The sequence below is a fragment of the Crotalus tigris genome, unplaced genomic scaffold, assembly GCF_016545835.1.
Source record: "Crotalus tigris isolate CLP2741 ecotype Arizona unplaced genomic scaffold, ASM1654583v1 scf7180000018818.712119, whole genome shotgun sequence".
Lineage (NCBI taxonomy): Eukaryota > Metazoa > Chordata > Lepidosauria > Squamata > Viperidae > Crotalus > Crotalus tigris.
In genome coordinates, this window is record NW_024097211.1 from 683,522 (window position 1) to 703,794 (window position 20,273).

Genomic DNA, 20,273 nt, shown 5'->3' on the forward strand with positions numbered 1-20,273 from the left:
TAAAATTAGGGTAGCTCAAAATATTTTTGGGGATATTTTTGAATTCTTGAATGGATTTTCAAGAAATATTATTTTCCTATCCTGGAAATGTAATAAATTTGATTTTAGTGTGTCTTAGTCTCTCCACTGGTAGTTCTTTTTGGGTTAGATATTATTACTATGGTACACCAGTCAGTTGAAGAATCTTAAGGTTTAAAGACATAATCATGTTGAATCATATTCCCAAACATTAGAATATTGGGATATATTGCTTTTGGATTGTTGCAAAAATATGTGATTATGTGTTCCTGGAAAGAAACACTCATATCAGATTGAAATGTTAGTTTAGTGAGCTCTCAGCCTTTGAACTGATGCTTTATTGATGGAAAGGCAAGATGAGGCAAAACTACTCTATAGTTTAGGTTTAATTTGTTGGTTAGAAATTATTTCTATTTATTGTAAAAAAAAGAGCTATGTTCATTCTTTTTATGTTAAGTCCCCCCCATTTTAATATGAATTATTTAGTGCTCTTTTAAGGATATAATTGAATAGTTTTCAATTGTTATTTTTTCTACTTCGTATAAAATTCAGTACAATGTCTCATAATCCATCGAATAAAAAAGCAAGTTTAAAAAAAAACTTTCAGTTCAGATTTTTTCACATGCTGTATTTTTAAACATCCTTCTAGTTGACAGCATATTAGGAGTGCTTAATAGTTGTGTTCAAAATTCATTCTTCTTTGTCCTCTTCAATATAAGCTATTTTCCAAAGTGTCTGAAGACAGGACAAGAAGCAACGGATGGAAACTAATCAAGGAAAGAAGCAATCTAGAACTAAGGAGAAACTTCCTGACAGTTAGAACAATCAACCAGTGGAACAACCTGCCTTCAGAAGCAGTAAATGCTCCAACACTGGAAATTTTTAAGAAGAGACTGGACAGCCATTTGTCCGAAATGGTATAGGGTTTCCTGCCTGAGCAGGGGGTTGGACTATATGACCTCCAAGATCCCTTCCAACTATTATTATTATTATTATATTATTATTATTATTATCCTAAGTTACATTTTATCAATACTTTTTTGTGCATAGAACAAAAATGGGCATTTCTTAAAGCTATTCTAATTCAAGTTATTTGTTTCTGAAATATTCAGCCTCTTTGCTCTTTGTTCACTTCTACAATTCAGTAGAATGAATTGTAAATGAGAATTTATGACTTAGTTGTCTTATGTAGGAGATATTAACAGTATGGAATTGTTTTCTGTAACAAAACTTCTGTGTTTATTTATATGCTTCATGATTACTCATGTGAAAAATACATCAAAAAAGATCTTAGGAGCAATCTAGTTATAAAAAAAAACAGCATCTATTTGTGATTTTAATTACACAAGTCAAATGTGAAAGCAGCCTAAGAAATGCATTACTGTTGTAGGTCATCTTCCTTAAAAATCATTTTTCAGCTTATAAAGTCTACTGGTAAAAGTTTGTAAAATCCAGAGCACTTAGTAAAAAAAAATCTTAGATAAGCTTTTAATCCTTTTTGTGGAAACTTAGAAAGCAGTTTCAATTTTCTACTTTGGCAAATTTCCACTACAGATTACTATTTTTTAATTATTTATTAGTAGAGGGAGTGTGGGATTTTCATGACCCTGTTAGATATATTTCAGCTGACTTTTTTAAAGTCTGCTAATTTCCTTTCCCAAGGGAGAACTATCCATCCTATTAATAAAGTCAGAACAATGAAACAAAACCTTTGTTCCTCTTGTGGACCACTTTGCCTTGTGTATGACGATTGCCAGAACTTTGGAGAGGATGTTACAAGCAGATTTAAAATGTTTCTGATGACTAGTAAACATTCCAGCATCCAGAATTTATTACTTTCTCTCAAAACTTATGAAGAATCCTGTTTACATAAATATTTAAAATAAATTAAAGAAAAATAAAAGGTCACAATTACAGAGAACAATAAAAGAGAATTTTTCAGAATTCTGGTTATTAACAAATGAATATAATGCTGTCATGCTGTATCTTCAGATCTTATCTTGTTCCAAGAGGCATACTCCAGTGTTTCTAATTTAGGTGACAAACTAAACAAAACATGGACAGAGTTGGGGAAAAAAATTAAGTGCGCCTGTTGACCAAAAGTTCAGGCACACAACTGTATTAACATGCTGTCCATTTGTGGGTAAGCCAGAATCTTGAAAAATTTACTTTGCAAATATTTACCTCTTTTTCATATTTGTTGTATTCAAATCTGTTCTAATATGGGTCCTTGTGCATATGTTTGCAAATAATAATGATCCTCAAAAATTATGCTTTCCAATTCCATGCAAATGTAACCATAGAAACTATGCAGAGATTTTGTTTTGAAAGTTGTTGTTGAGTCAAAGGAAAGCATTATTTTCTGCAGAAAATATGTAATTCCTTTTATTATTTTTTTCTAGTGAACACAAAGAATTTTAGCATTTACTAAAGTGCTAGAGTAAATTTCATAGATTCAATCTGAAGGAGCACAACACTGAAGAGAGACAGATTTTATTACAACAACAATCATTGGGTGCCACCTTTACAAGAGGGGACTCTGAATGATGGAAAAGCAAAGATTTTTGTAGACATTGAGGGCTACAAGGAGGGAAACCCCAGGGACCTGATTTGCTAGCCCTTTTGGGGAAGCTAGGCAGAATCTTGTCAATATATTTGGCATTCTATTTCAGGAGGGCAGTAGAGTTGGGAAGTCCATTGATGAAGGAGATGGAATGTTGAGGTGATCAGATGGAAGGTTGGGTTTCTCTATGTTGCAATTCCCTGTAAAGCTGCCCTTGGGCTGAAGTGAGGAATGTCTGTTGTTTGATGGCATTGCACAGGGCTTTGTCTTGAGGCAAGAAGGATCAATTTGGGTCTGATAGAATTAAATAAAGTGATGGACTAGGTTTAACTCTACTCATGTCTAAAAGGCAGAGAGAGAAAAGATTTATTTAGATTTATTTTTTCCACTATACTAAACATAGAATTTATACTCAGATAATTGAAAAGACATAGATTGCTTCTATGGACTTCTGCAAAGTTGTAGCCTATTAAAGATGCAAAATAATTCCACCACAATTTCACTACAAAATTAATTTTACGCTTTTGTGTCCATTAAACTTTGCAGCAGCATGAATACCAACCTAATATCAAGCTCACTTAGCATTCAGTTTTCCTGAATCAAAAATCCACCTACCTGCAAATTGAAAAGATGGTAACTACTAAAAGTCATCTAGAAACAATGGCACTTAAATTTAAAGAAAAATTCTGTTTGAAATACTGACATGAAAAAGCTTGAAGTGGCAAAAATTATGTAACAAAAAATAAAAGGAAGTTATATTGTTTTAAAAAATTGAAAAGAAAAACATGGAAAACCTATATTAGACTATCTAAATATAATCCGTTACAAATTAGTGCCGAACGAAAAATATGAGTTTATAAGCTTTTTGTCTAATGCAGCCAGGAAGAAAAAGCATTTGTTTCTGTTCTCAACTAACCTCTTTGTCTCAATAGCCACATACAAGCAAAATATTGATAAGAGTTTTGATAAGAGTCTTGCTCAGATAACAACTTGTCATACAATACTGGCATAAATCAATAGTCAAAACACATTCTGGTGATGAACAGGTAAGTGAGCATACATATAAGTCTTGTATACAGTCACATACAATAGCTTCCATTATAGTGAAAACTAATATCAAATGCATATGAGGCATTTAATATTAATTTTGCTTCTACTGCAGAGCCTTTGGACATATTAAGTACAATTAAAACGCAGAAATTATTGAAGATTTGTGCATGTTCTCTGCTAGAGTGATCACAATGCTTTCTAAAGTTGCATTTCTTTGTGGAAGAATTCAAAGCACCAGGATTGATGGCAAGTTTTAATAGGCTCAAAAAGCATTCTCCCTGGCAAAACTTATCTTCCTAACTGTAATTCATGCTCATATTTTTGTAACACTTTATAAAGATTGCTTAATTTTTTAAAAACTTGTTAAAATAAATGCCAAAAAGCGTAAGAAAAATGAAATAATTGCTACTATTATTTAACCTATATATTCTTCTGCTCCTGGGGTAATTCAGACTCAGGGCAGGCAGGATTTTTGTTTTTAGGGAAGATGTAGATTATTCATATAGACTCTTAATTCGGTCTGCAATCCTGCCCTTCCTTCCTTCATAAAGCACACTTGAAAGTTAGTGCTTTCCATTCTCAGCTGTTGTTATAAAGCACAAAACTAGTGGGTCTTGGTAAGAGTTTCTTATCCTTGTCCTGTTATTTAAGATGAGAGGAAAAGGGGGCTAAGTAAAAGAATAGTATCAAAACCTCCATTAGGCTCTGTCTCCATCTGCTGCTTACTTCAGCACTGCCCACCACAATCTCCAACAGTCTATCTCCAAGGGAAGCAGAGCCTTCACAGACAAAAAAAAAACAAAAAAAAAAAAAAACAAAACAGTTGCCCACTCCTGTTATGGCTATCAAAGTAATAAAAAATTACCAACACAGTTCCATTTTCTTCAATTAAGAATAACAAAATCATTTTGTAAACTGAGTATTCTTTTCCAAGTGAAGGAAGAAGTAATTAAAACAGGACCAAAACAGGTGATGAGCACAGACCCAAAACAAAGAATATTGTTTCAAAATAACCTTCCCAAGCTTTATATGTCAGACTGTACATTCAGCATTTCCTGTGGCGCAACATATAGAATAAGACTCCCATTAAAATAATCAAACGATCACTGTAAAATAAAACTTTGCTTCAGAAATATTTTCTGATTTAAGATATAAAATTAAATATATAGTTCTGCTAGGGCAGCGGTTCTCAACCTGTGGGTCGGGACCCCATTTGGGGTCGAACAACCATTTCACGGGGGTCACCAAACAACGCAGTCCACCATTTTTTCCCCCTTTTCCTTAGCTGTGCTACTCCCTTTTATTCTATTGGCTTTTGAAAGTCAATAGAATAGACTCTCTTGAATAGAGTCTAATTCTATTGACTTTCAAAAGCCAATAGGAATTGTCCAGGCTGTCTCTGCCCTGCTGAGCCCGCCAAAAGTCCCATTCTGCAAACAGTGCTGCACCAGTTGAGTAGTCCTCGACTTACGACCGGTTGAGTAGTCCTCGACTTACGACCGGTTGGGGTCGCGGATTTAAAAAGGTTGAGAACCACTGTGCTAGGGTATCTGCCTTATCAACTGGATTGACAGAAGCAACATAAAAATATTCTCATAAGCCTACAGACAATAACTTCAAAAGAAACAAACTTTGTCTTTAAAAAACCCATCAAAATACTTGAACAAACTGCAGTTAAAAATGAGTGGCAGTGATAAACAATTCTCTAAGGCCCATTATAACTCACCAACCAGGCTTAGGTGGAATCATTATAATAGCCATGGGATAGATTTATTTAAAATAGGCAGTAACAACAGACTATAAATGTATTACCTAATATGTATAATAAACAATCCAATATATAAATAGATATCCTCCGCGGTTGTTAATTAGGATTCCACTTAAGCCAGACAAGATAAAGCCTTCCTTCCTTCCTTCCTTCCTTCCTTCCTTCCTTCCTTCCTTCCTTCCTTCCTTCCTTCCTTCCTTCCTTCCCTCCCCTCTCATTTCTGGCACTCTTCTTAGTCATTCCTGGAGTTTTTACCCTTTTCAACATGCCATTAATAATATAAATTAGCATGAGAAGGCAGGTAGATGAGAAGATGTAGTCCCACCCATCACCTTGACACATAGTGTATCGTGACAAAGTCTGTGTCTCTGATCACAGTTTGCCTACAATGTTAATTGGTAGAGCAAGCCTGAAGAGACAAAGGAACCCATGACTGGATTATTTCTTTTTAATATCTTTTTAATACCGTGCAACAACGCATGTAGTTCTCATATTGGATAATTTAATTCAAAGCCTTTAATTTTGCCATTTCAGAATTCATTTTATTTAACATCAGTTTTTCTGAACAAGATTAAGCTCAAGCAGCATGGTGTTTTATGCTAACACAGCAGAGTCAAACACATGTCAACTAATATAGTAGCTTTGGCTGTTGCCTCTTGTTCTATATTAGTTAAAAATAAAGTATGGTAGAGGACAAATTCGATTTTTTCTGATGATTTGAAAGAGGTCACAATTGCATATCACTTTAAAATAACAGCATGGCTCTTGGAAGAAAATAGTAGTGCACACTGAAAATCAGTGGCCTTCCAAATTAGACCATCAAATCAGTTTTTAGCATAGTGCCATTCTTCATACTTTGCAAATCTATCAGGAAGTAGCATCAAACTGAATTATTCCATATTTACCACTTATCATCCACTCAGGATCAACATTCATGAGCTGTTCACCTTGCCTAGGTTTCAAACCAACCTGAGTATCAGATTTCAATGTTCTTAAGCTACAGAGTGGTGCAGGCTGAAAATTGTTCAAGGCTTGATGGAATGGCACTGTGAATTCCCACTTTCGATCACCTGTTAGCTTTCTATAGTTCAAATCACCTTTGAAAATAATTAAGCTTGATTTCTGTAACTCAGTGTATAAATCTGGAGCAATCTGAGCCATACTAGAAAATTCATGTGGCAAAGTCCAGAACATGTGATCATGATAAATCCAAACACCTTTTTTCAGATAGCCCTCCCAGGAGACACCACATCTAGACATCCATTTATGATTAGCTGCCTTCATTTGTTCAATTGTCCAATCCAGGTCATGCTTTGTAGTATCTGACACATACCATGGAATACTTTTCCCATGAAAATGAATTTCAATAACCAATTCTGAGGATATCAAAAAATCAGCCAAAACAAGATCAGTAATAAGTTCAAAACCCGCATTATCCAGGACTACGTCAAGTCTAGTTGGTGTTTTGTTTTTCTTTTTGTTTATAAGCAGTGACCAAAGTTTTTCCATGTGATCCACCAAGATGAACTTTTTTAATTCTTCCACAGATTGTAATGGGTCAGACTTCTGAGAATTATCCGCCCCAGCTGAAATGGATAGATCACACTTATTACCCCATAATGAAACCTAAAAAAAAAAAAAAAAAAAAAAAGATTGCTTGTTAATTTTCAGGAAATCAGGTGATTCTTTGATCTGCTAAATCTAATCCAATAGCCAGTCAAAGCAAGCTGCATTTCTTGCAAAGAAAAAGGAAATGACATACTGTACAGCTTCCTCCCAAACTGCTGAAAAATTATGGAACCAGTACTGGATCAGTGTGGTCCAAAACAAAATCAGAACATCCCATTCTTGTTCTAAAACATGCTTTACATATCCATAGTTTTTAAACAGTTTTGATAATATATTTAAAAATATTTTTTAAATTCTAATGGTATGTACAGTTTTGCAGCAATTCTGACTGGAAACATGGTATTGCATACAGTTTTCAAAATATGGAAATATAAACAAGCACCAATTTTTACCTGAATCAGCTTACAAAATTCCTCTTTCAAATGTTTTTCATCTAAGTCATCTCTATTTTTCAACATCTCTTGGAGACAAGTACTTAAAACAATCATGGCTTGCTGAGATTCAAAGAAAGCATGATTCTTTTCTTCTTTAAATACATCATAGTTGCTGATAGGTGGACTAAACAAAATATGTTCTTTAGATTAGTTTCTGATATCATTAGTATCTAAAACCTATGCATATTAAACTTCTTTTCCTTCAGAGTGTATATCACATTGCACAACATCATATTAACTATTTTTGACTAAATCAGTGGTTCTCAACCTTTCTAATGCCGTGACCCCATAAAACAGTTCCCCATGTTGTGGTGACCCCCAAGTGGGTGTGGCCACCAATAAGAGGGAGTAGGACAGCTAGGGAAAAGGGAAAAAAATGGCGCACTGCGTTGTTTGGTGACCCCCGCGAAATGGTCGTTTGACCCCAAATGGGTTGAGAACCACTGGACTAAATGAACCTTTTATTAGAAACGCACAGAATTAACATGTTCAGTGATACCTAATATTATTTTGCAATAGCAATCTATATTGGGAGAAAATACAGTTTCATTCTATATTTGACAAAAGATCTTTCATTTGATCACAAGAAGGTTGAAATGGGTTTGACAATGGCTTATCTTATTCTTAATTTTTTCCCCTCATTCATATATACATATGGACATACATTGTTTTAAATTAAACAAGTTAAAATACTTTTAATTCTCCCCACATCCTAATGTTGCTGCTGTTCCTTATCAGCTTTCAATGGCTAAAATAATTAAAGGAATACTTAACTAAAAATATGTTGATAAAAAAGGCCTATATAAACTCATGTTACTCTACTGATCAACCACTGTATTCTAATATAGAAGAGAACATGAAACAGGGCTACAAAGCATCTTTGCATGAGTGAATAAGCAAGAGAGAAAATTCATTATTTCTTATTTTTATTTTAACTTGAACTACCAAACAACTTCACTTCACATACAATCCTGAATGATATTGCAGTTTTTAACAGGTTAGTTTTCTGGCAAAATCCTTCTCTAGTTCAGTTGCAATGAGTGAATGTAAATTTGAGTCCATGCTCAGGTTCATCATGATTGGAAGTGGATTTAATGAAACTTGGAGGCTCATTTCAGACAAGACTGAAACCACAGTGAAATTGGCTTAAATTTGTTTACCAATCTGTACAAATAGAAGAAAGTACTACAATATTTGTAGCAAGCTATTGCCAAGATTAATGATATTTATTAGCCCCCTCCCTATACTTAATAGAACTCTGAATGATCTCAAAAGTTAAAACAAGTTGAACCTGGTTACAACTGGAATTTTAGGGCTGTTCTCTGGAGTGGAAAATCAGATAGCCTTCAGGAAAAAGGCAACAACAAGCACTATTTGAAATTGTTGCTAAGAGAATTGCATGGATCAAGCTTGACTTGAGAGTAATTTTTATGTATCTTTTCCCTCAAATATTTAAACAAAAAGAGACAATATCATACAAGCTTACCTCTGAATAATCGCTTCATGAATTCTACGATACATGTAGCACTCTGTATACAACCAAGGAGATTGAAACCAGCTTGGTGGTTCATTTGATACATTTTTATGATATTCTAAGTACTGGTTCCACAGATGGGTATCGGGGAGATTATCATTCAGTGCTATCAGTGGCTTGTCTGTCTGCAACTCATTCCGCAACTTGGAGAGATAAGCTATAGCTTTCTTCTCTGCTTCAATGCCTTTCTAAAATAAAGTGAAAATGTTTTTAATTCAAGTGTTTGTGCTTACTAAATTTACATTGTAATAAATTATATTTTATACATATGTTTTAAGCATATTTAATAAATTGGAGTTGAGACACAAAAGATCCCATAGCTCAGTATGGCAACCATTTTAGTGACCATAGTCAATTAAACTAATAACCAAATAAATATTTGTGCTATGCTCAACTTACGACCACAATTGAGCCCAAAATTTATGTTGCTAAGTGAGACATTTGTTAAATGAGTTTTGCCCCATTTTATGACTTTTCTTACCACAGTTATTATGTGACTCACTGCAGTTGTTAAGTTAGTAACACGGTTAAGTGAATCTCGCTTCCCCATTTACTTTGCTTGTCAGGTTACAAAACATGACCCTGGGAAATTGCAACAGTTGTCAAGCATCTGAATTTTGATCATATAATCATGGGGATGCTGCAATGGTCGTAAGTGTGAAAAATGGTCATAAATCACTTCAATGCCATTGCAACTTTGAACGGTCATTAAATGAACTGTTGTAAGTCGAGGACTGCCTTTACTCAGATACAGTCCCAAAAATAGATAGAATAATTTTGAGTCCAAGGCAAGTTAATTGTTATTATAGTGATTCAAATCTATGCTCAGTCAGAAACGAAGAGGAAGTACCAGGTTATTGAAATACTAAAATTTGGGATTACAAGAAGAAAGAAAAAATATGAAACAGAGTGGGAGAAACCAACATGTGTTTTAAGAAGATTCCATTATTTATAACAAATATCTTCTTCCAATAACCAAAAAGATTATGTATAGACATCATTAAATGGAGCACACCAATATAAACTATATACTCTGAAAGTAAAGTTGGAGACGCTCCATTAAATCAGCAAAAGCAAAACCTAGTGGTGTCTGTAACTGAGGTGCCACAGACTCCTTCTCTACTAGACAAAAGAAAATTGCCTGACCAACAGGACCCAATCTCAGCAATGTTCCACCACATCCTTTTAGGGGGAAACTAAGAATAGGTTTAATGGTTTTAATAATTAGAATACCTTTAGATGTCGTTAATGTAACATCATTAAAGATGAAGCAAACAAAACTCCCTCAAAATGTAAAAAGATGAAATGACTGCCTGATGTTTTATTGAAAATAATTAAAGGAAATGAAATGCTGAATGCTTAAGATACTGTATATCTTCTTGAAGGGGGAAAAGGGGTGCAAAAGCCAGCCTGCTATTCCATAACAAAGAGAAGGGACAGATTATGTCAACAGGGAAAGACAAACTAGTGCAAATAGACATAGGAAAAAAATGGAAGTGGTAACAGAGTTGACCTTCCTAGATTCAAAACTGCACAATGGAGATCATAGTAGCCATGAAATAAAAAGACATTTACTGCTTGGCAGAAAAATTATGCCAGAGCTAGACAAAATATGGAAGACATTAGACCAGTGGTTCTCAACCTGTGGGTCGGGACCCCATTTGGGGTTGAACGACCATTTCATGGGGGTCGCCAAACCATGCTGTCCACCATTTTGTTACCTTTTCCCTAGCTGTCCTACTCCCTCTTTTTGGTGGCCACACCCACTTGGGGGTCACCACAACATGGGGAACTGTATTATGGGGTCACGGCATTAGAAAGGTTGAGAACCACTGCATTAGACTTAGGACCCAGTGGGGTGGGAAAGCAGGTCCAAGATCTGAAGGGACCCAGTGGGATCGGAAGTGGAGTGGAACCAGTGGAGCCTTAGAGTTGGGGGAGTATCCTGGGAGAACTGAGGCATGTGAACTGGCAAGATGCTGCAGTTTGGGCATGGGTCTGTATTAAACCTCCCAGGGCCTTCCCCACCCAAGATACTCTGCGCTCCGCTTAATTATCACAATGGGGAGAGCAGTGATTGGTGTCATTAAGTGAGGTGATCACATGGGCACCTCGCTTAACCAAAGTAATGATTTGCAACTGTAATGGGCAGACTCCATTAGTGTCATAAGTTGAGGACTACCTGTATTGCAGGCCACTATTGGAGGCCCGTGCTGTTCAACATATATATAACTGACTTGGATGAGGGAATCAGAACATAGGATTATCACATTTGCAAATGACAAAGATGGGGGATAGCGAACACCTGCATAAAACTTCCACCAAAATTCAAGAGGATCTAGAAGCTGAGTGACTGACTAAAGATCAGCCAATGTGAATATTAATGAGGACAATGCAAAGTATCACCTATGGATAGGGAAAACTAAAGGAAAATACAGGATGTAGGTACTGGTGACCTCTTGAAGATGCTGTAGTAGTGGATATCTGCCAGATAGGTTGGACTAAATTATTTCGAAGATTCCTTCCAAGCTTTACATTTTAGAATGGTTTATAAAGTACTGATCATTGAGCAATAAAGAGTTATTGGATATATGGCATGTAACCTAATGAAACTGGTATATGAAGGAATGACTTTTCCTAGGAAAAATCAGAAACAGAACAGAAAGGGTCCTCGGGAGTTCCCAGCCCCCTGCTCAAGCGGGATATCCTATACCATTTCAGACAAGTGACTGTCCAGTCTCTTCTTAAAAATCTCCAGTGATGAAACACTCACAACATCTGAAGGCAACCTGTTCTACTGGTTAATTATCCTCACTGTTAGGAAGTTTCTCCTTAATTCCAGGTTGCTGCTCTCCTTAATTAGTTTCCATCCATTGTTTCTCGTCCTGCCCTCTGGTGCTTTGGAAAATAAATTGACCCCCTCCTCTTGTGGCAGCTTCTCAAATAATGGAATACTGCTATCATGTCCCCCCTATTCCTTCTTTTCTCTAGACTAGCCAAACTCAAATCCTCCAACCATTCTTCATGTTTTTGTCTCTGGTCATCTTAGTTGCTCTTCTCTGTACTCTTTCCAAAGTCTCAACATCTTTTTTGAGACCAAAACTGAATACAGTATTCCAGATGTGATCTTATTAAGGCTTTATAAAGCGGCACTAATACTTCACGTGATTTTGATTCTGTGCCTCTATTTATACAACCAAGGATTGTATTAGCTTTTTTGGTTGCTGCCACTCACAGCTGGCTCACGCTTAAGTGATCGTCCACAAGGTTCCTCTCAGAGTTAGTTTTTGAGCCAGGTTTCGCCTAATCTGTACTTGTACCTTTGGTTTTTCTGGCCCGAGTATAAAACCTTCCTGTTCTCATTAAATTTCATTTTGTTGGATAGGGCCCATTGTTCATGTCTGTCAAGATCTTTTTGGATTCTGAGCTTGTCTTCTGGGGTGTTGGTTATTCCTGCCAGCTTAGCGTCATCTGCAAATTTGATGAGTTCTCCTTCTATTCTTTGATCTAAGTCATTTATTAAGATATTAAAGAGTACTAGGCCTAAGAGAGAACCTTGTGGTATCCCACTGCTTACTTCCCTCCATATAGATCAGTGGTTCTCAACCTGTGGGTCAGGACCCCATTTGGGTCGAATGACCATTTCACGGGGGTCACCAAACCATGCTGTCTGCCATTTTTTTCTCTTTTCCCTAGCTGTCCTACTCCCTCTTATTGGTGGCCACACCCACTTGGAGGTCACCACAACATGGGGAACTGTATTATGGGGTCACGGCATTAGAAAGGTTGAGAATCACTGATATAGATGTAGTACCATTAAGGACTACTCTTTTGAGTATAGTTTGTTAGCCAGTTACAAATCCATCTAGTGGTGATGCTGTCTATCCCAAAGACAGATAGAAAAGAGGGGTTTGATTTTTTTTTAATTTTGAAGAAGCTGGCAAAGAGGCATAACCCAGTAAGATAATTTATTTTAATTTGTATTTCCTACTTCTAAATTATTATTCTAAAATAATAGCATTGTTCAGCATTCACCGAAAGAAAAGAAAAACATTTTCTTCTTCTAATGATTCTAGTGTTCAGGTTCATTTAATTAAATTAATTAGTAAGGATTATAGATCATAAAAGGCACTTACATGTTTATGCACAATGGCCTACACAAGATTCTGAGAGTTGATTAGTTTAGAAGACTTTAAAAGATTTCAAAAATAAATGAGAAGATGATGCTCAACAAGACAAACCTTGGCCAATCCAGTACATCCTTCACATTTTAAACAGGAAAGTTATGTCTCAGTTATGCAGAACTATAGAAAGCAGTAAGCAAAGTCAACATTTGTATTCATACACGAATAAAACAGAAAGGGAGTTTCTTACTTCTCCATGTTCTTCAAAGAATTCATGTTTATGTCGATGTAAAGTATCAACAACACGAGTCAGGATAAGAGGCAGCCTGTCTTTAATTGTATTATATGCAAAAGATCTATAAAAAACAATATTTGAGGCTTGTAAATAGCTTGAATATTACCAAATATTCAACATGAATTAGAATGTCAATTTTATTTTTAAAGCTTGAGTCCTTGAAAAGCTTGAAATTAGTGTACAATTTAAGTCTAACCAATTATTCAGTGTCAGAGCCTTCCAGCTTTAAAAATAAGGGCGCCTAATAAAGCTGGAAGACTCTGATACTATGAACTGATTGTTTGGTCTTAATTGTACACTAATTTTAGACCCTTCAAGGGTCCAAACTTTCAAAATAAAAAAATAACTACTTTTATGGGCTTATTATGCACTATATATCTTCTTCAATCTGAACAGGTCATATATATGTGTCTGCAATTTTCTCAGCAAGGTTTTCAGAGAGAATGATTTGCCCTAAGTCCCCCAGTTGGTTTTGCATCTATGATACGTAGAACTATAAGAGTGTTTCTAGCCTTTCACATTTAATTATTACACCAAAGCAACTCTTTGAAAAATGAACTGGCTGACTGGAATAATGAAATTCCTGACACTTTCAATAAATACAAATATAACATTGGGAACATTATGGAGACCAAGCTATTATCTATATCAGGGTCGCATTTTTATAATTTCTGCAAAAGATCAATAATGACATTTGCTCGATTTTAGCACCAGTAATTTAATGAACAACATAAACACAGCTGATAAATTTATACGTAGCCACTTTTAAAATCAGGCAAAGTTCGTAGCATTGGCCCAAATTGCTGGGTTTCGTTTATGGTTTAGTGCCTCGTGCAAACCCACAAAAATTGAACCCTGTTCGGTTAAGCATGGGTAAGTTAAGCATGTCACCGGAATATAGCCGAAAATAGCAAAGTGGCGCAGTCTTCCGCAACCTGATGCTTTCCCAACGCTTTAGGACTCCTGGAAGCCTTCGCAATTCAAACAAGCAGCCGCAAAGCAGAGCAGGAAAGAGGATTTCAAAAAAAAAAAAAAAACACTCGGGCAGAAACTCCTCGTATTGTGGCACTCTACAATTCAACCTTCTCAATCCCAATGCTTTATTCCTGCCTCTTCTCTCCCCCCTCCTTCCCCTTTCCAAATTACAAGGAGCCGGCGAGAAGAAGAAACGCACCCCTTGATCTTGCCCGCAAGAGAAGCCGGTAACCCCACCAACTGCGGCGTCGCCATTTTAATCATTATGACCTCAGCCCCGCAGACTCCGGTTGCGCAACTTCCCAAGCCAAACTCTCCTTCCTATTGGTCGGTGGCTCGGTGCGTATATACTGGTTAAAAAAAAAAGAGAGAGAGACACGGGGAGGCTGCGGGTGAGTGGAGGGAAGCCAGGCGGAAAAGCTACGTGAGGTCACCTGACGGCGAAGCGCGAGCTTTCTTCCGCGCTCTTGGGTGGGGGTGGATCCAAACAGAGGCGAGGCGGAGAACATGATTGGACGAAGCGAGCGCGTGGCGGACGGGGACGAAATCGGTGTGGCGTTTCGCCGATCTTAAGAGGCGAGAGCGGGATTGGCGGACAGGTAACGGAGCTGGAGCCCGGAGATATATATGAAGGAAACGCCTTTTTTCTGATGGGCTGCTTAGCTTCTCTTTTTCTGTTGGGATCAATATATGGCTAAAATGGAAGGGGGATGATTCCCCGCGCCCCCCACCCCGGGCCGTGGCTGCTTCCCTCTCACGATTAGAATCGGGAAGAGCTTTAGATTTTATTTAATCGGACATGGTCGAGTCAATTGCACCGTTTGCTAGTGGGTCTGCGCTTCCCAAGGAGATGAATTTTCAGAAAATAACATTTACGAAGTTTCTTCCTCCCTATAAATATCTGCCTGCAAAGGTTTTCGGGGTTGAGTTGGCCTCCCTTTTCAATACCTTTCGGCCAGGAGGTATTCAAGAGCTGTGAGGTTTAATTATAGCGTCAGCAAACTGACGGACGAAACAAAGCTAGATCGGTAGTAGGCAAGCTCGTGCCCTGCTGTTTTGAGGTTTGACTTTCTACCTGCAGTTGACAAGGCATTGTGAGCAATACAGTTTCGAACATCAAATTGTGATTCTAAATTCTTTGCCTGTTGAACTAAATGGGAACCCAGTTGGATGGTTTGGGCAGAGGTTTGGATGGGACTTAATCAAGCTTCCTTTAAAATGTGAGCTCAGAGAGGATAAGATGACACACTGTTCGGTATACTAGTTGTAGCCATTAATATAGTACAGCCCACTATGTTTTGTAGGTTATGTTACTCCAGTGGCTCTCAACCTTTTTAATGCCGCGACCCCCAACCGGTCGTAAGTCGAGGACTACTCAACCGGTCGTAAGTCAAGGGCTACTCAACTGGTGCAGAATTTTGGTGGGCTCAGCAGGGCAGAGACAGCCTGGACAATTTCTATTGGCTTTTGAAAGCCAATAGAATTAGACTCTATTCAAGAGAGTCTATTGTATTGGCTTTCAAAAGCCAATAGAATAAAAGGGAGTAGCACAGCTAAGGAAAAGGGGAAAAAAATGGCAGACTGCGTTGTTTGGCGACCTCCGTGAAATGGTCGTTCGACCCCAAATGGGGTCCCGACCCACAGGTTGAGAACCACTGTGTTACTCCCATAAGGTCTGCATTGAACAGTTCTTGAAACTCTTTCAGAATGCAGGCGTTAAACTATTGGTTTACTTTCATGTGGATCTATTTTTGATGACGCTAAACTATTGGTTTACTTTCATGTGGATCTATTGTTTATGAAAACATGTGACAGATTAAATATATCCCTGTAATATTGGACACCCCCCATACCATAGATTCTTAAAGTAGATCCTCAGATCTAATAAAAGTTACACTTTTTACTGAATGATCTGTGACTTGGCAACAGAATGTTTTTAGATAGAACATTCAACTTTGTGGATTGCTCAACTGAGAAAAATCTATTTTATGGCCTTATTCAATGCATTCTTCTATTAATGGAACAGCAAAAAGGCCTAATTTTAAGAACATGCTCAGTTTTTTTGTAAAATATTCTTTTGGATAATTAGCCTCAAACTGTTAGGGCAACGCTATTCAAAACAATATGATTAGCCAATCCCTGTACCTGAGAACAAGCCACTTATAGGACTTCAGTATTGTTGAGATTCATTTAACATTTATTCAGTTCTTTACTGCTTCCAAACTTTGATCCAGAATGAGAGTAGTTCATTTGGGTGTAGAATAATTCAATTAACTTATTTAATTGTGCATTTTATCTACTGCATTGGTTCTGACTATCGCTGTGTACAGGTGCTACCGTACTACAGGCAATAATACTAAAACTTCCAAAAATCCTCTAGAAAAGTGACCTCTTTATACAAAGGTCATGACACTGGGAGTTATCCTTGGGGAGGTTGTTGGGGGGGGAATTCCCACAGCATCTTCAATATCTCCCAGAAATGCACCAATGAACTTGCAAAAGTGGAAATTGGCACCTTGATTTACATCCAGAAGTGTATGAATAACAAGTAGCTTCACAGCAGTGATGTAATATGCTAGTAATGTGATTGCCTAGTAAGCATATGGAGTGCTGTTTTTACACTAGTTGAAGTTTCTGAGCTGTCTTTAAGGGCAGCTCCATGTAAAGTCAATTACAATAATCTCTGCAACAAAGGGCATGAGAAATTGTTTGCAGTGCAATGAGCTGAGGCCCTCCTGACCATCTGCTCTTTTAGTAAGAACTGAAAGTCCAGAAGGACCCAAGACTGCAAGTATTTCTCTCTGTACTAAACCCTTTTAGGGTCATGGTTAGTATTGTCTTGCAATTAGTAGGTTTCTAAATCAACAGCTCCTCCATCTTCTTTGGGTTGAGCCTGAGCTCATCTTTTCCCATCCAGACATCAAATGAGAACATCTGGCTTTGGGTTGGAGATGGAGATACATAACAGACTTCATCTATCTATTGATGATCTCTTATCATGAAATTAATGATGACTTCCTCAGCAGTTTCATGTATATATTAAGCAGGATAGGATAAAGAATAAAACTCTGTTTTATAACAGAGACCAAGAGTCCAGCCTCTCTTTCCCTACACTGATTGGCTCAACTCAGGAAAGAAAGAAAACAAAGAATAAGCATGGGTAACGGGACTGAAGGCTGCTGTGAGGTCCAGCAGTACAAGGACGGTCACGCTCCTCCCTACAAGTCCTACAAAAGTTAACTGTGAGTACAACTAGTGGTGTTTCCATTCTATGTCGAGGCCGGAATCCAGACTACCACAGGTCCAGATAATCCAAAAATGACTACTTTGCTCCAAGTACTCATTAGAAAAATGGATAGTTGGGTTTGTTATGGATATGTAGTCCACATGATGAAGTATCTGTCATAACTGAAGACTGCAGATACCTTAAATCAAGAAAATACTGATGAAGTGCTTTAGAGATAGGAAGAAATATGCAAAATGAATTTTCTAAATAGGAGATTGAAAGCTGTGGCTTATGAGATAACTTTCTCTGGAATAATTTTTGTACCATACTCAGGACCAACAAGATAACTACATTTGACAAATCTAAGTATATGGACAAGTACCAGTAGTACTATAGGGAGAGGAGATTAAATTTTTATACAAGGAAATATTTTGGGTCATGTTGGTCCTGAACATGGGTTAAAGGGAATGGATTCCGTTGAATTAAGATGGTATAACACTATTGGCGTTTAACCTCAGAAAGATGCAGCATCTTTTAACCTAAACCTATTATAAGATATTGCAGTTTGTGTAAGATAGGTTTTCAGCCAACAACATGGCATCATCTATGGATAGGTGCATATACATAGATATCTCCACTAACACACTTCTGGCTTCAAGTATCCCTTATACTATATATTTGTTCACAAATAAATCAAACAGCTAAAAAGGTTTTACTTCCTCGTTTGAGGGACTGTCTCTTCATGGTTATATCTAGCCATCATCTCAGGATTGACAGGAGAAACATGGTACAGGTGCCATCTATGAAAGAGTATAATCTAGTAGGTATGAAATAATATCATCTAGCAGAAACAGGACGAAGCATTTCTGCTGGGGTACCTGTCCTTTGGAATACCATTCCCCCAAAACTTAGATTGGCCCAGACCCCCCACCTCCAGCCTTTAGGAAGGCCATGAAGATATGACTTTTCTACTGTGCTTAGTATTCCAGTAATAGTGGGGAATGTAATTTAGTAATAGTAGTAAAGTTGGAAGGGACCTTGGAGGTCATCTAGTCCAACCCCCTGCTCGGGCAGGAAACCCTACACCATTTCGGACAAATGGCTGTCCAGTCTCTTCTTAAAAACTTCCAGTGTTGGAGCATTTACTGCTTCTGGAGGCAGCTGTTCCACTGATTAATTGTTCTCACGGTCAGGAAGTTTCTCCTTAGTTCTAGGTTCTTCTCTCCTTGATTAGTTTCCACCCGTTGCTTCTTGTCCTGCCTTCAGGTGCTTTGGAAAATAGCTTATTCCCTCTTCTTTATGGCAGCCCCTGAGATATTGGAATACTGCTATCATGTCCCCCTTGTCCTTCTCTTCGTTAAACTAGACATACCCAATTCTAGCAACCGTTCCTTATATGTTTTAGCCTCAGTCCCCTAATCATCTTTGTTGCTCTTCTCTGTACTCTTTCTAGAGTCTCAACATCTTTTTTACATCGTGGTGACCAAAACTGGATGCAGTATTCCAAGTGTGGCCTTACCAAGGCATTGAAGAGTGGTATTAATACTTCACGTGATCTTGATTCTATCCCTCTGTTAATGCAGCCTAGCACTGTGTTGGCCTTTTTGGCAGCTGCAGCACACTTAACACAGTGCCTGTGTTAAACTGACACAAGGATGGATTGCTGCTCACCATGGTTATTTTTAAGTGATTATTGATGGCTTTATATGCTGTATATTTGTTTTTAACTAGTTTTTATTAGAGTCTTGGTTTTTTATTTATTGTGTGTTATTCAGGTGAGATGGAGCATATAGAATGAATGGATGAATGAATGAATGATACATCAATCTCACCTGATTTAGCAGTTTACATTCTAGGGACATTTTTGCAAAATATTTCACAGTTCAAGATTGGTCACCTGACTATGTTGTCTTTAAAACAGTAAATATGTAGTAAACTTCTTTTCTCATTAACCTACTGAGGAGCATATTCAGACTGTTCTTGAAAATATTGCTCATTGTCATTTCCTGTACCCTTTCATTTGGAATTCTGCAAGTATTACTTTCCAGTATTACATAACAATTTTGTTTATAGTTTTTGCATCAATTCTTCCTACTTTTCCCTTTGGAAGAATGCTATTACTATTCCTCTATACAGTTATTATGCCGCAAACAAGTTACATAATGGCCATATTTAAATTTTTTGCCAGCTAAACCATGTATATCATGGGTCCCCAACCCCCGGTCGGTGGGCCAGTACTGGGTCATGGCATACCAGCAACCGGTCCGCACAAACAAGCAAAACCCCATCTGCCGGATGCAGGCAGCACACAAAACCATACCCCATCCGGTCCGTGGAAAAACCTCTCTCCACAGAATTGGTGCCCCAAAGGTTAGGGACCTTTGATGTATACTATGCTTAAAAACTTGATTTTTTTTAACATTCTCATAAATGTAATTTCATTCTTATAATTTCCTTCCTTGGTGCTAACATTTAAAGCGCTCATTCCAATATTACTTTTTTGTATATTGTTAGCACTCCTTTATATTATTTTATATAACTTTATATTATAACTCTATCATTTTATCATTAGTACTCCCATACATGCTTTTGTATTTATAGTATATTATAATAACTTTATATTATACATTTTATTATACATGATATTGTTTACCATG

General features: G+C 37.1%; 1 protein-coding gene across 1 annotated transcript; it reads right to left on the reverse strand.

The window, feature by feature from the left end:
- Window positions 1–5,840: 5,840 nt before the first annotated feature.
- ARMT1 (acidic residue methyltransferase 1) lies at window positions 5,841–14,771 on the reverse strand. The gene is made up of 5 exons (XM_039356327.1): window positions 14,590–14,771; window positions 13,371–13,476; window positions 8,949–9,184; window positions 7,421–7,586; window positions 5,841–7,025 (listed from the first exon to the last, which is right to left on the reverse strand). Exons 1-5 carry the CDS (start codon window positions 14,652–14,654, stop codon window positions 6,267–6,269), a joined length of 1,332 nt encoding a protein of 443 aa, XP_039212261.1. The 5' UTR covers window positions 14,655–14,771; the 3' UTR covers window positions 5,841–6,266.
- Window positions 14,772–20,273: the final 5,502 nt, after the last annotated feature.

What these genes read in the sequence shown, in the direction of transcription:
- ARMT1 (XM_039356327.1), bottom strand. Translation starts at nt 14,654, where the DNA reads ATGATTAAAATGGCGACGCCGCAGTTGGTGGGGTTACCGGCTTCTCTT. An exon ending in TCTTTGAAGAACATGGAGAA is followed by an intron (nt 9,185 to 13,370) that starts GTAAGAAACTCC and finishes ACTTTATTTTAG; the next exon opens with AAAGGCATTGAAGCAGAGAA. An exon ending in CATGAAGCGATTATTCAGAG is followed by an intron (nt 7,587 to 8,948) that starts GTAAGCTTGTAT and finishes TATTTTGTTTAG; the next exon opens with TCCACCTATCAGCAACTATG.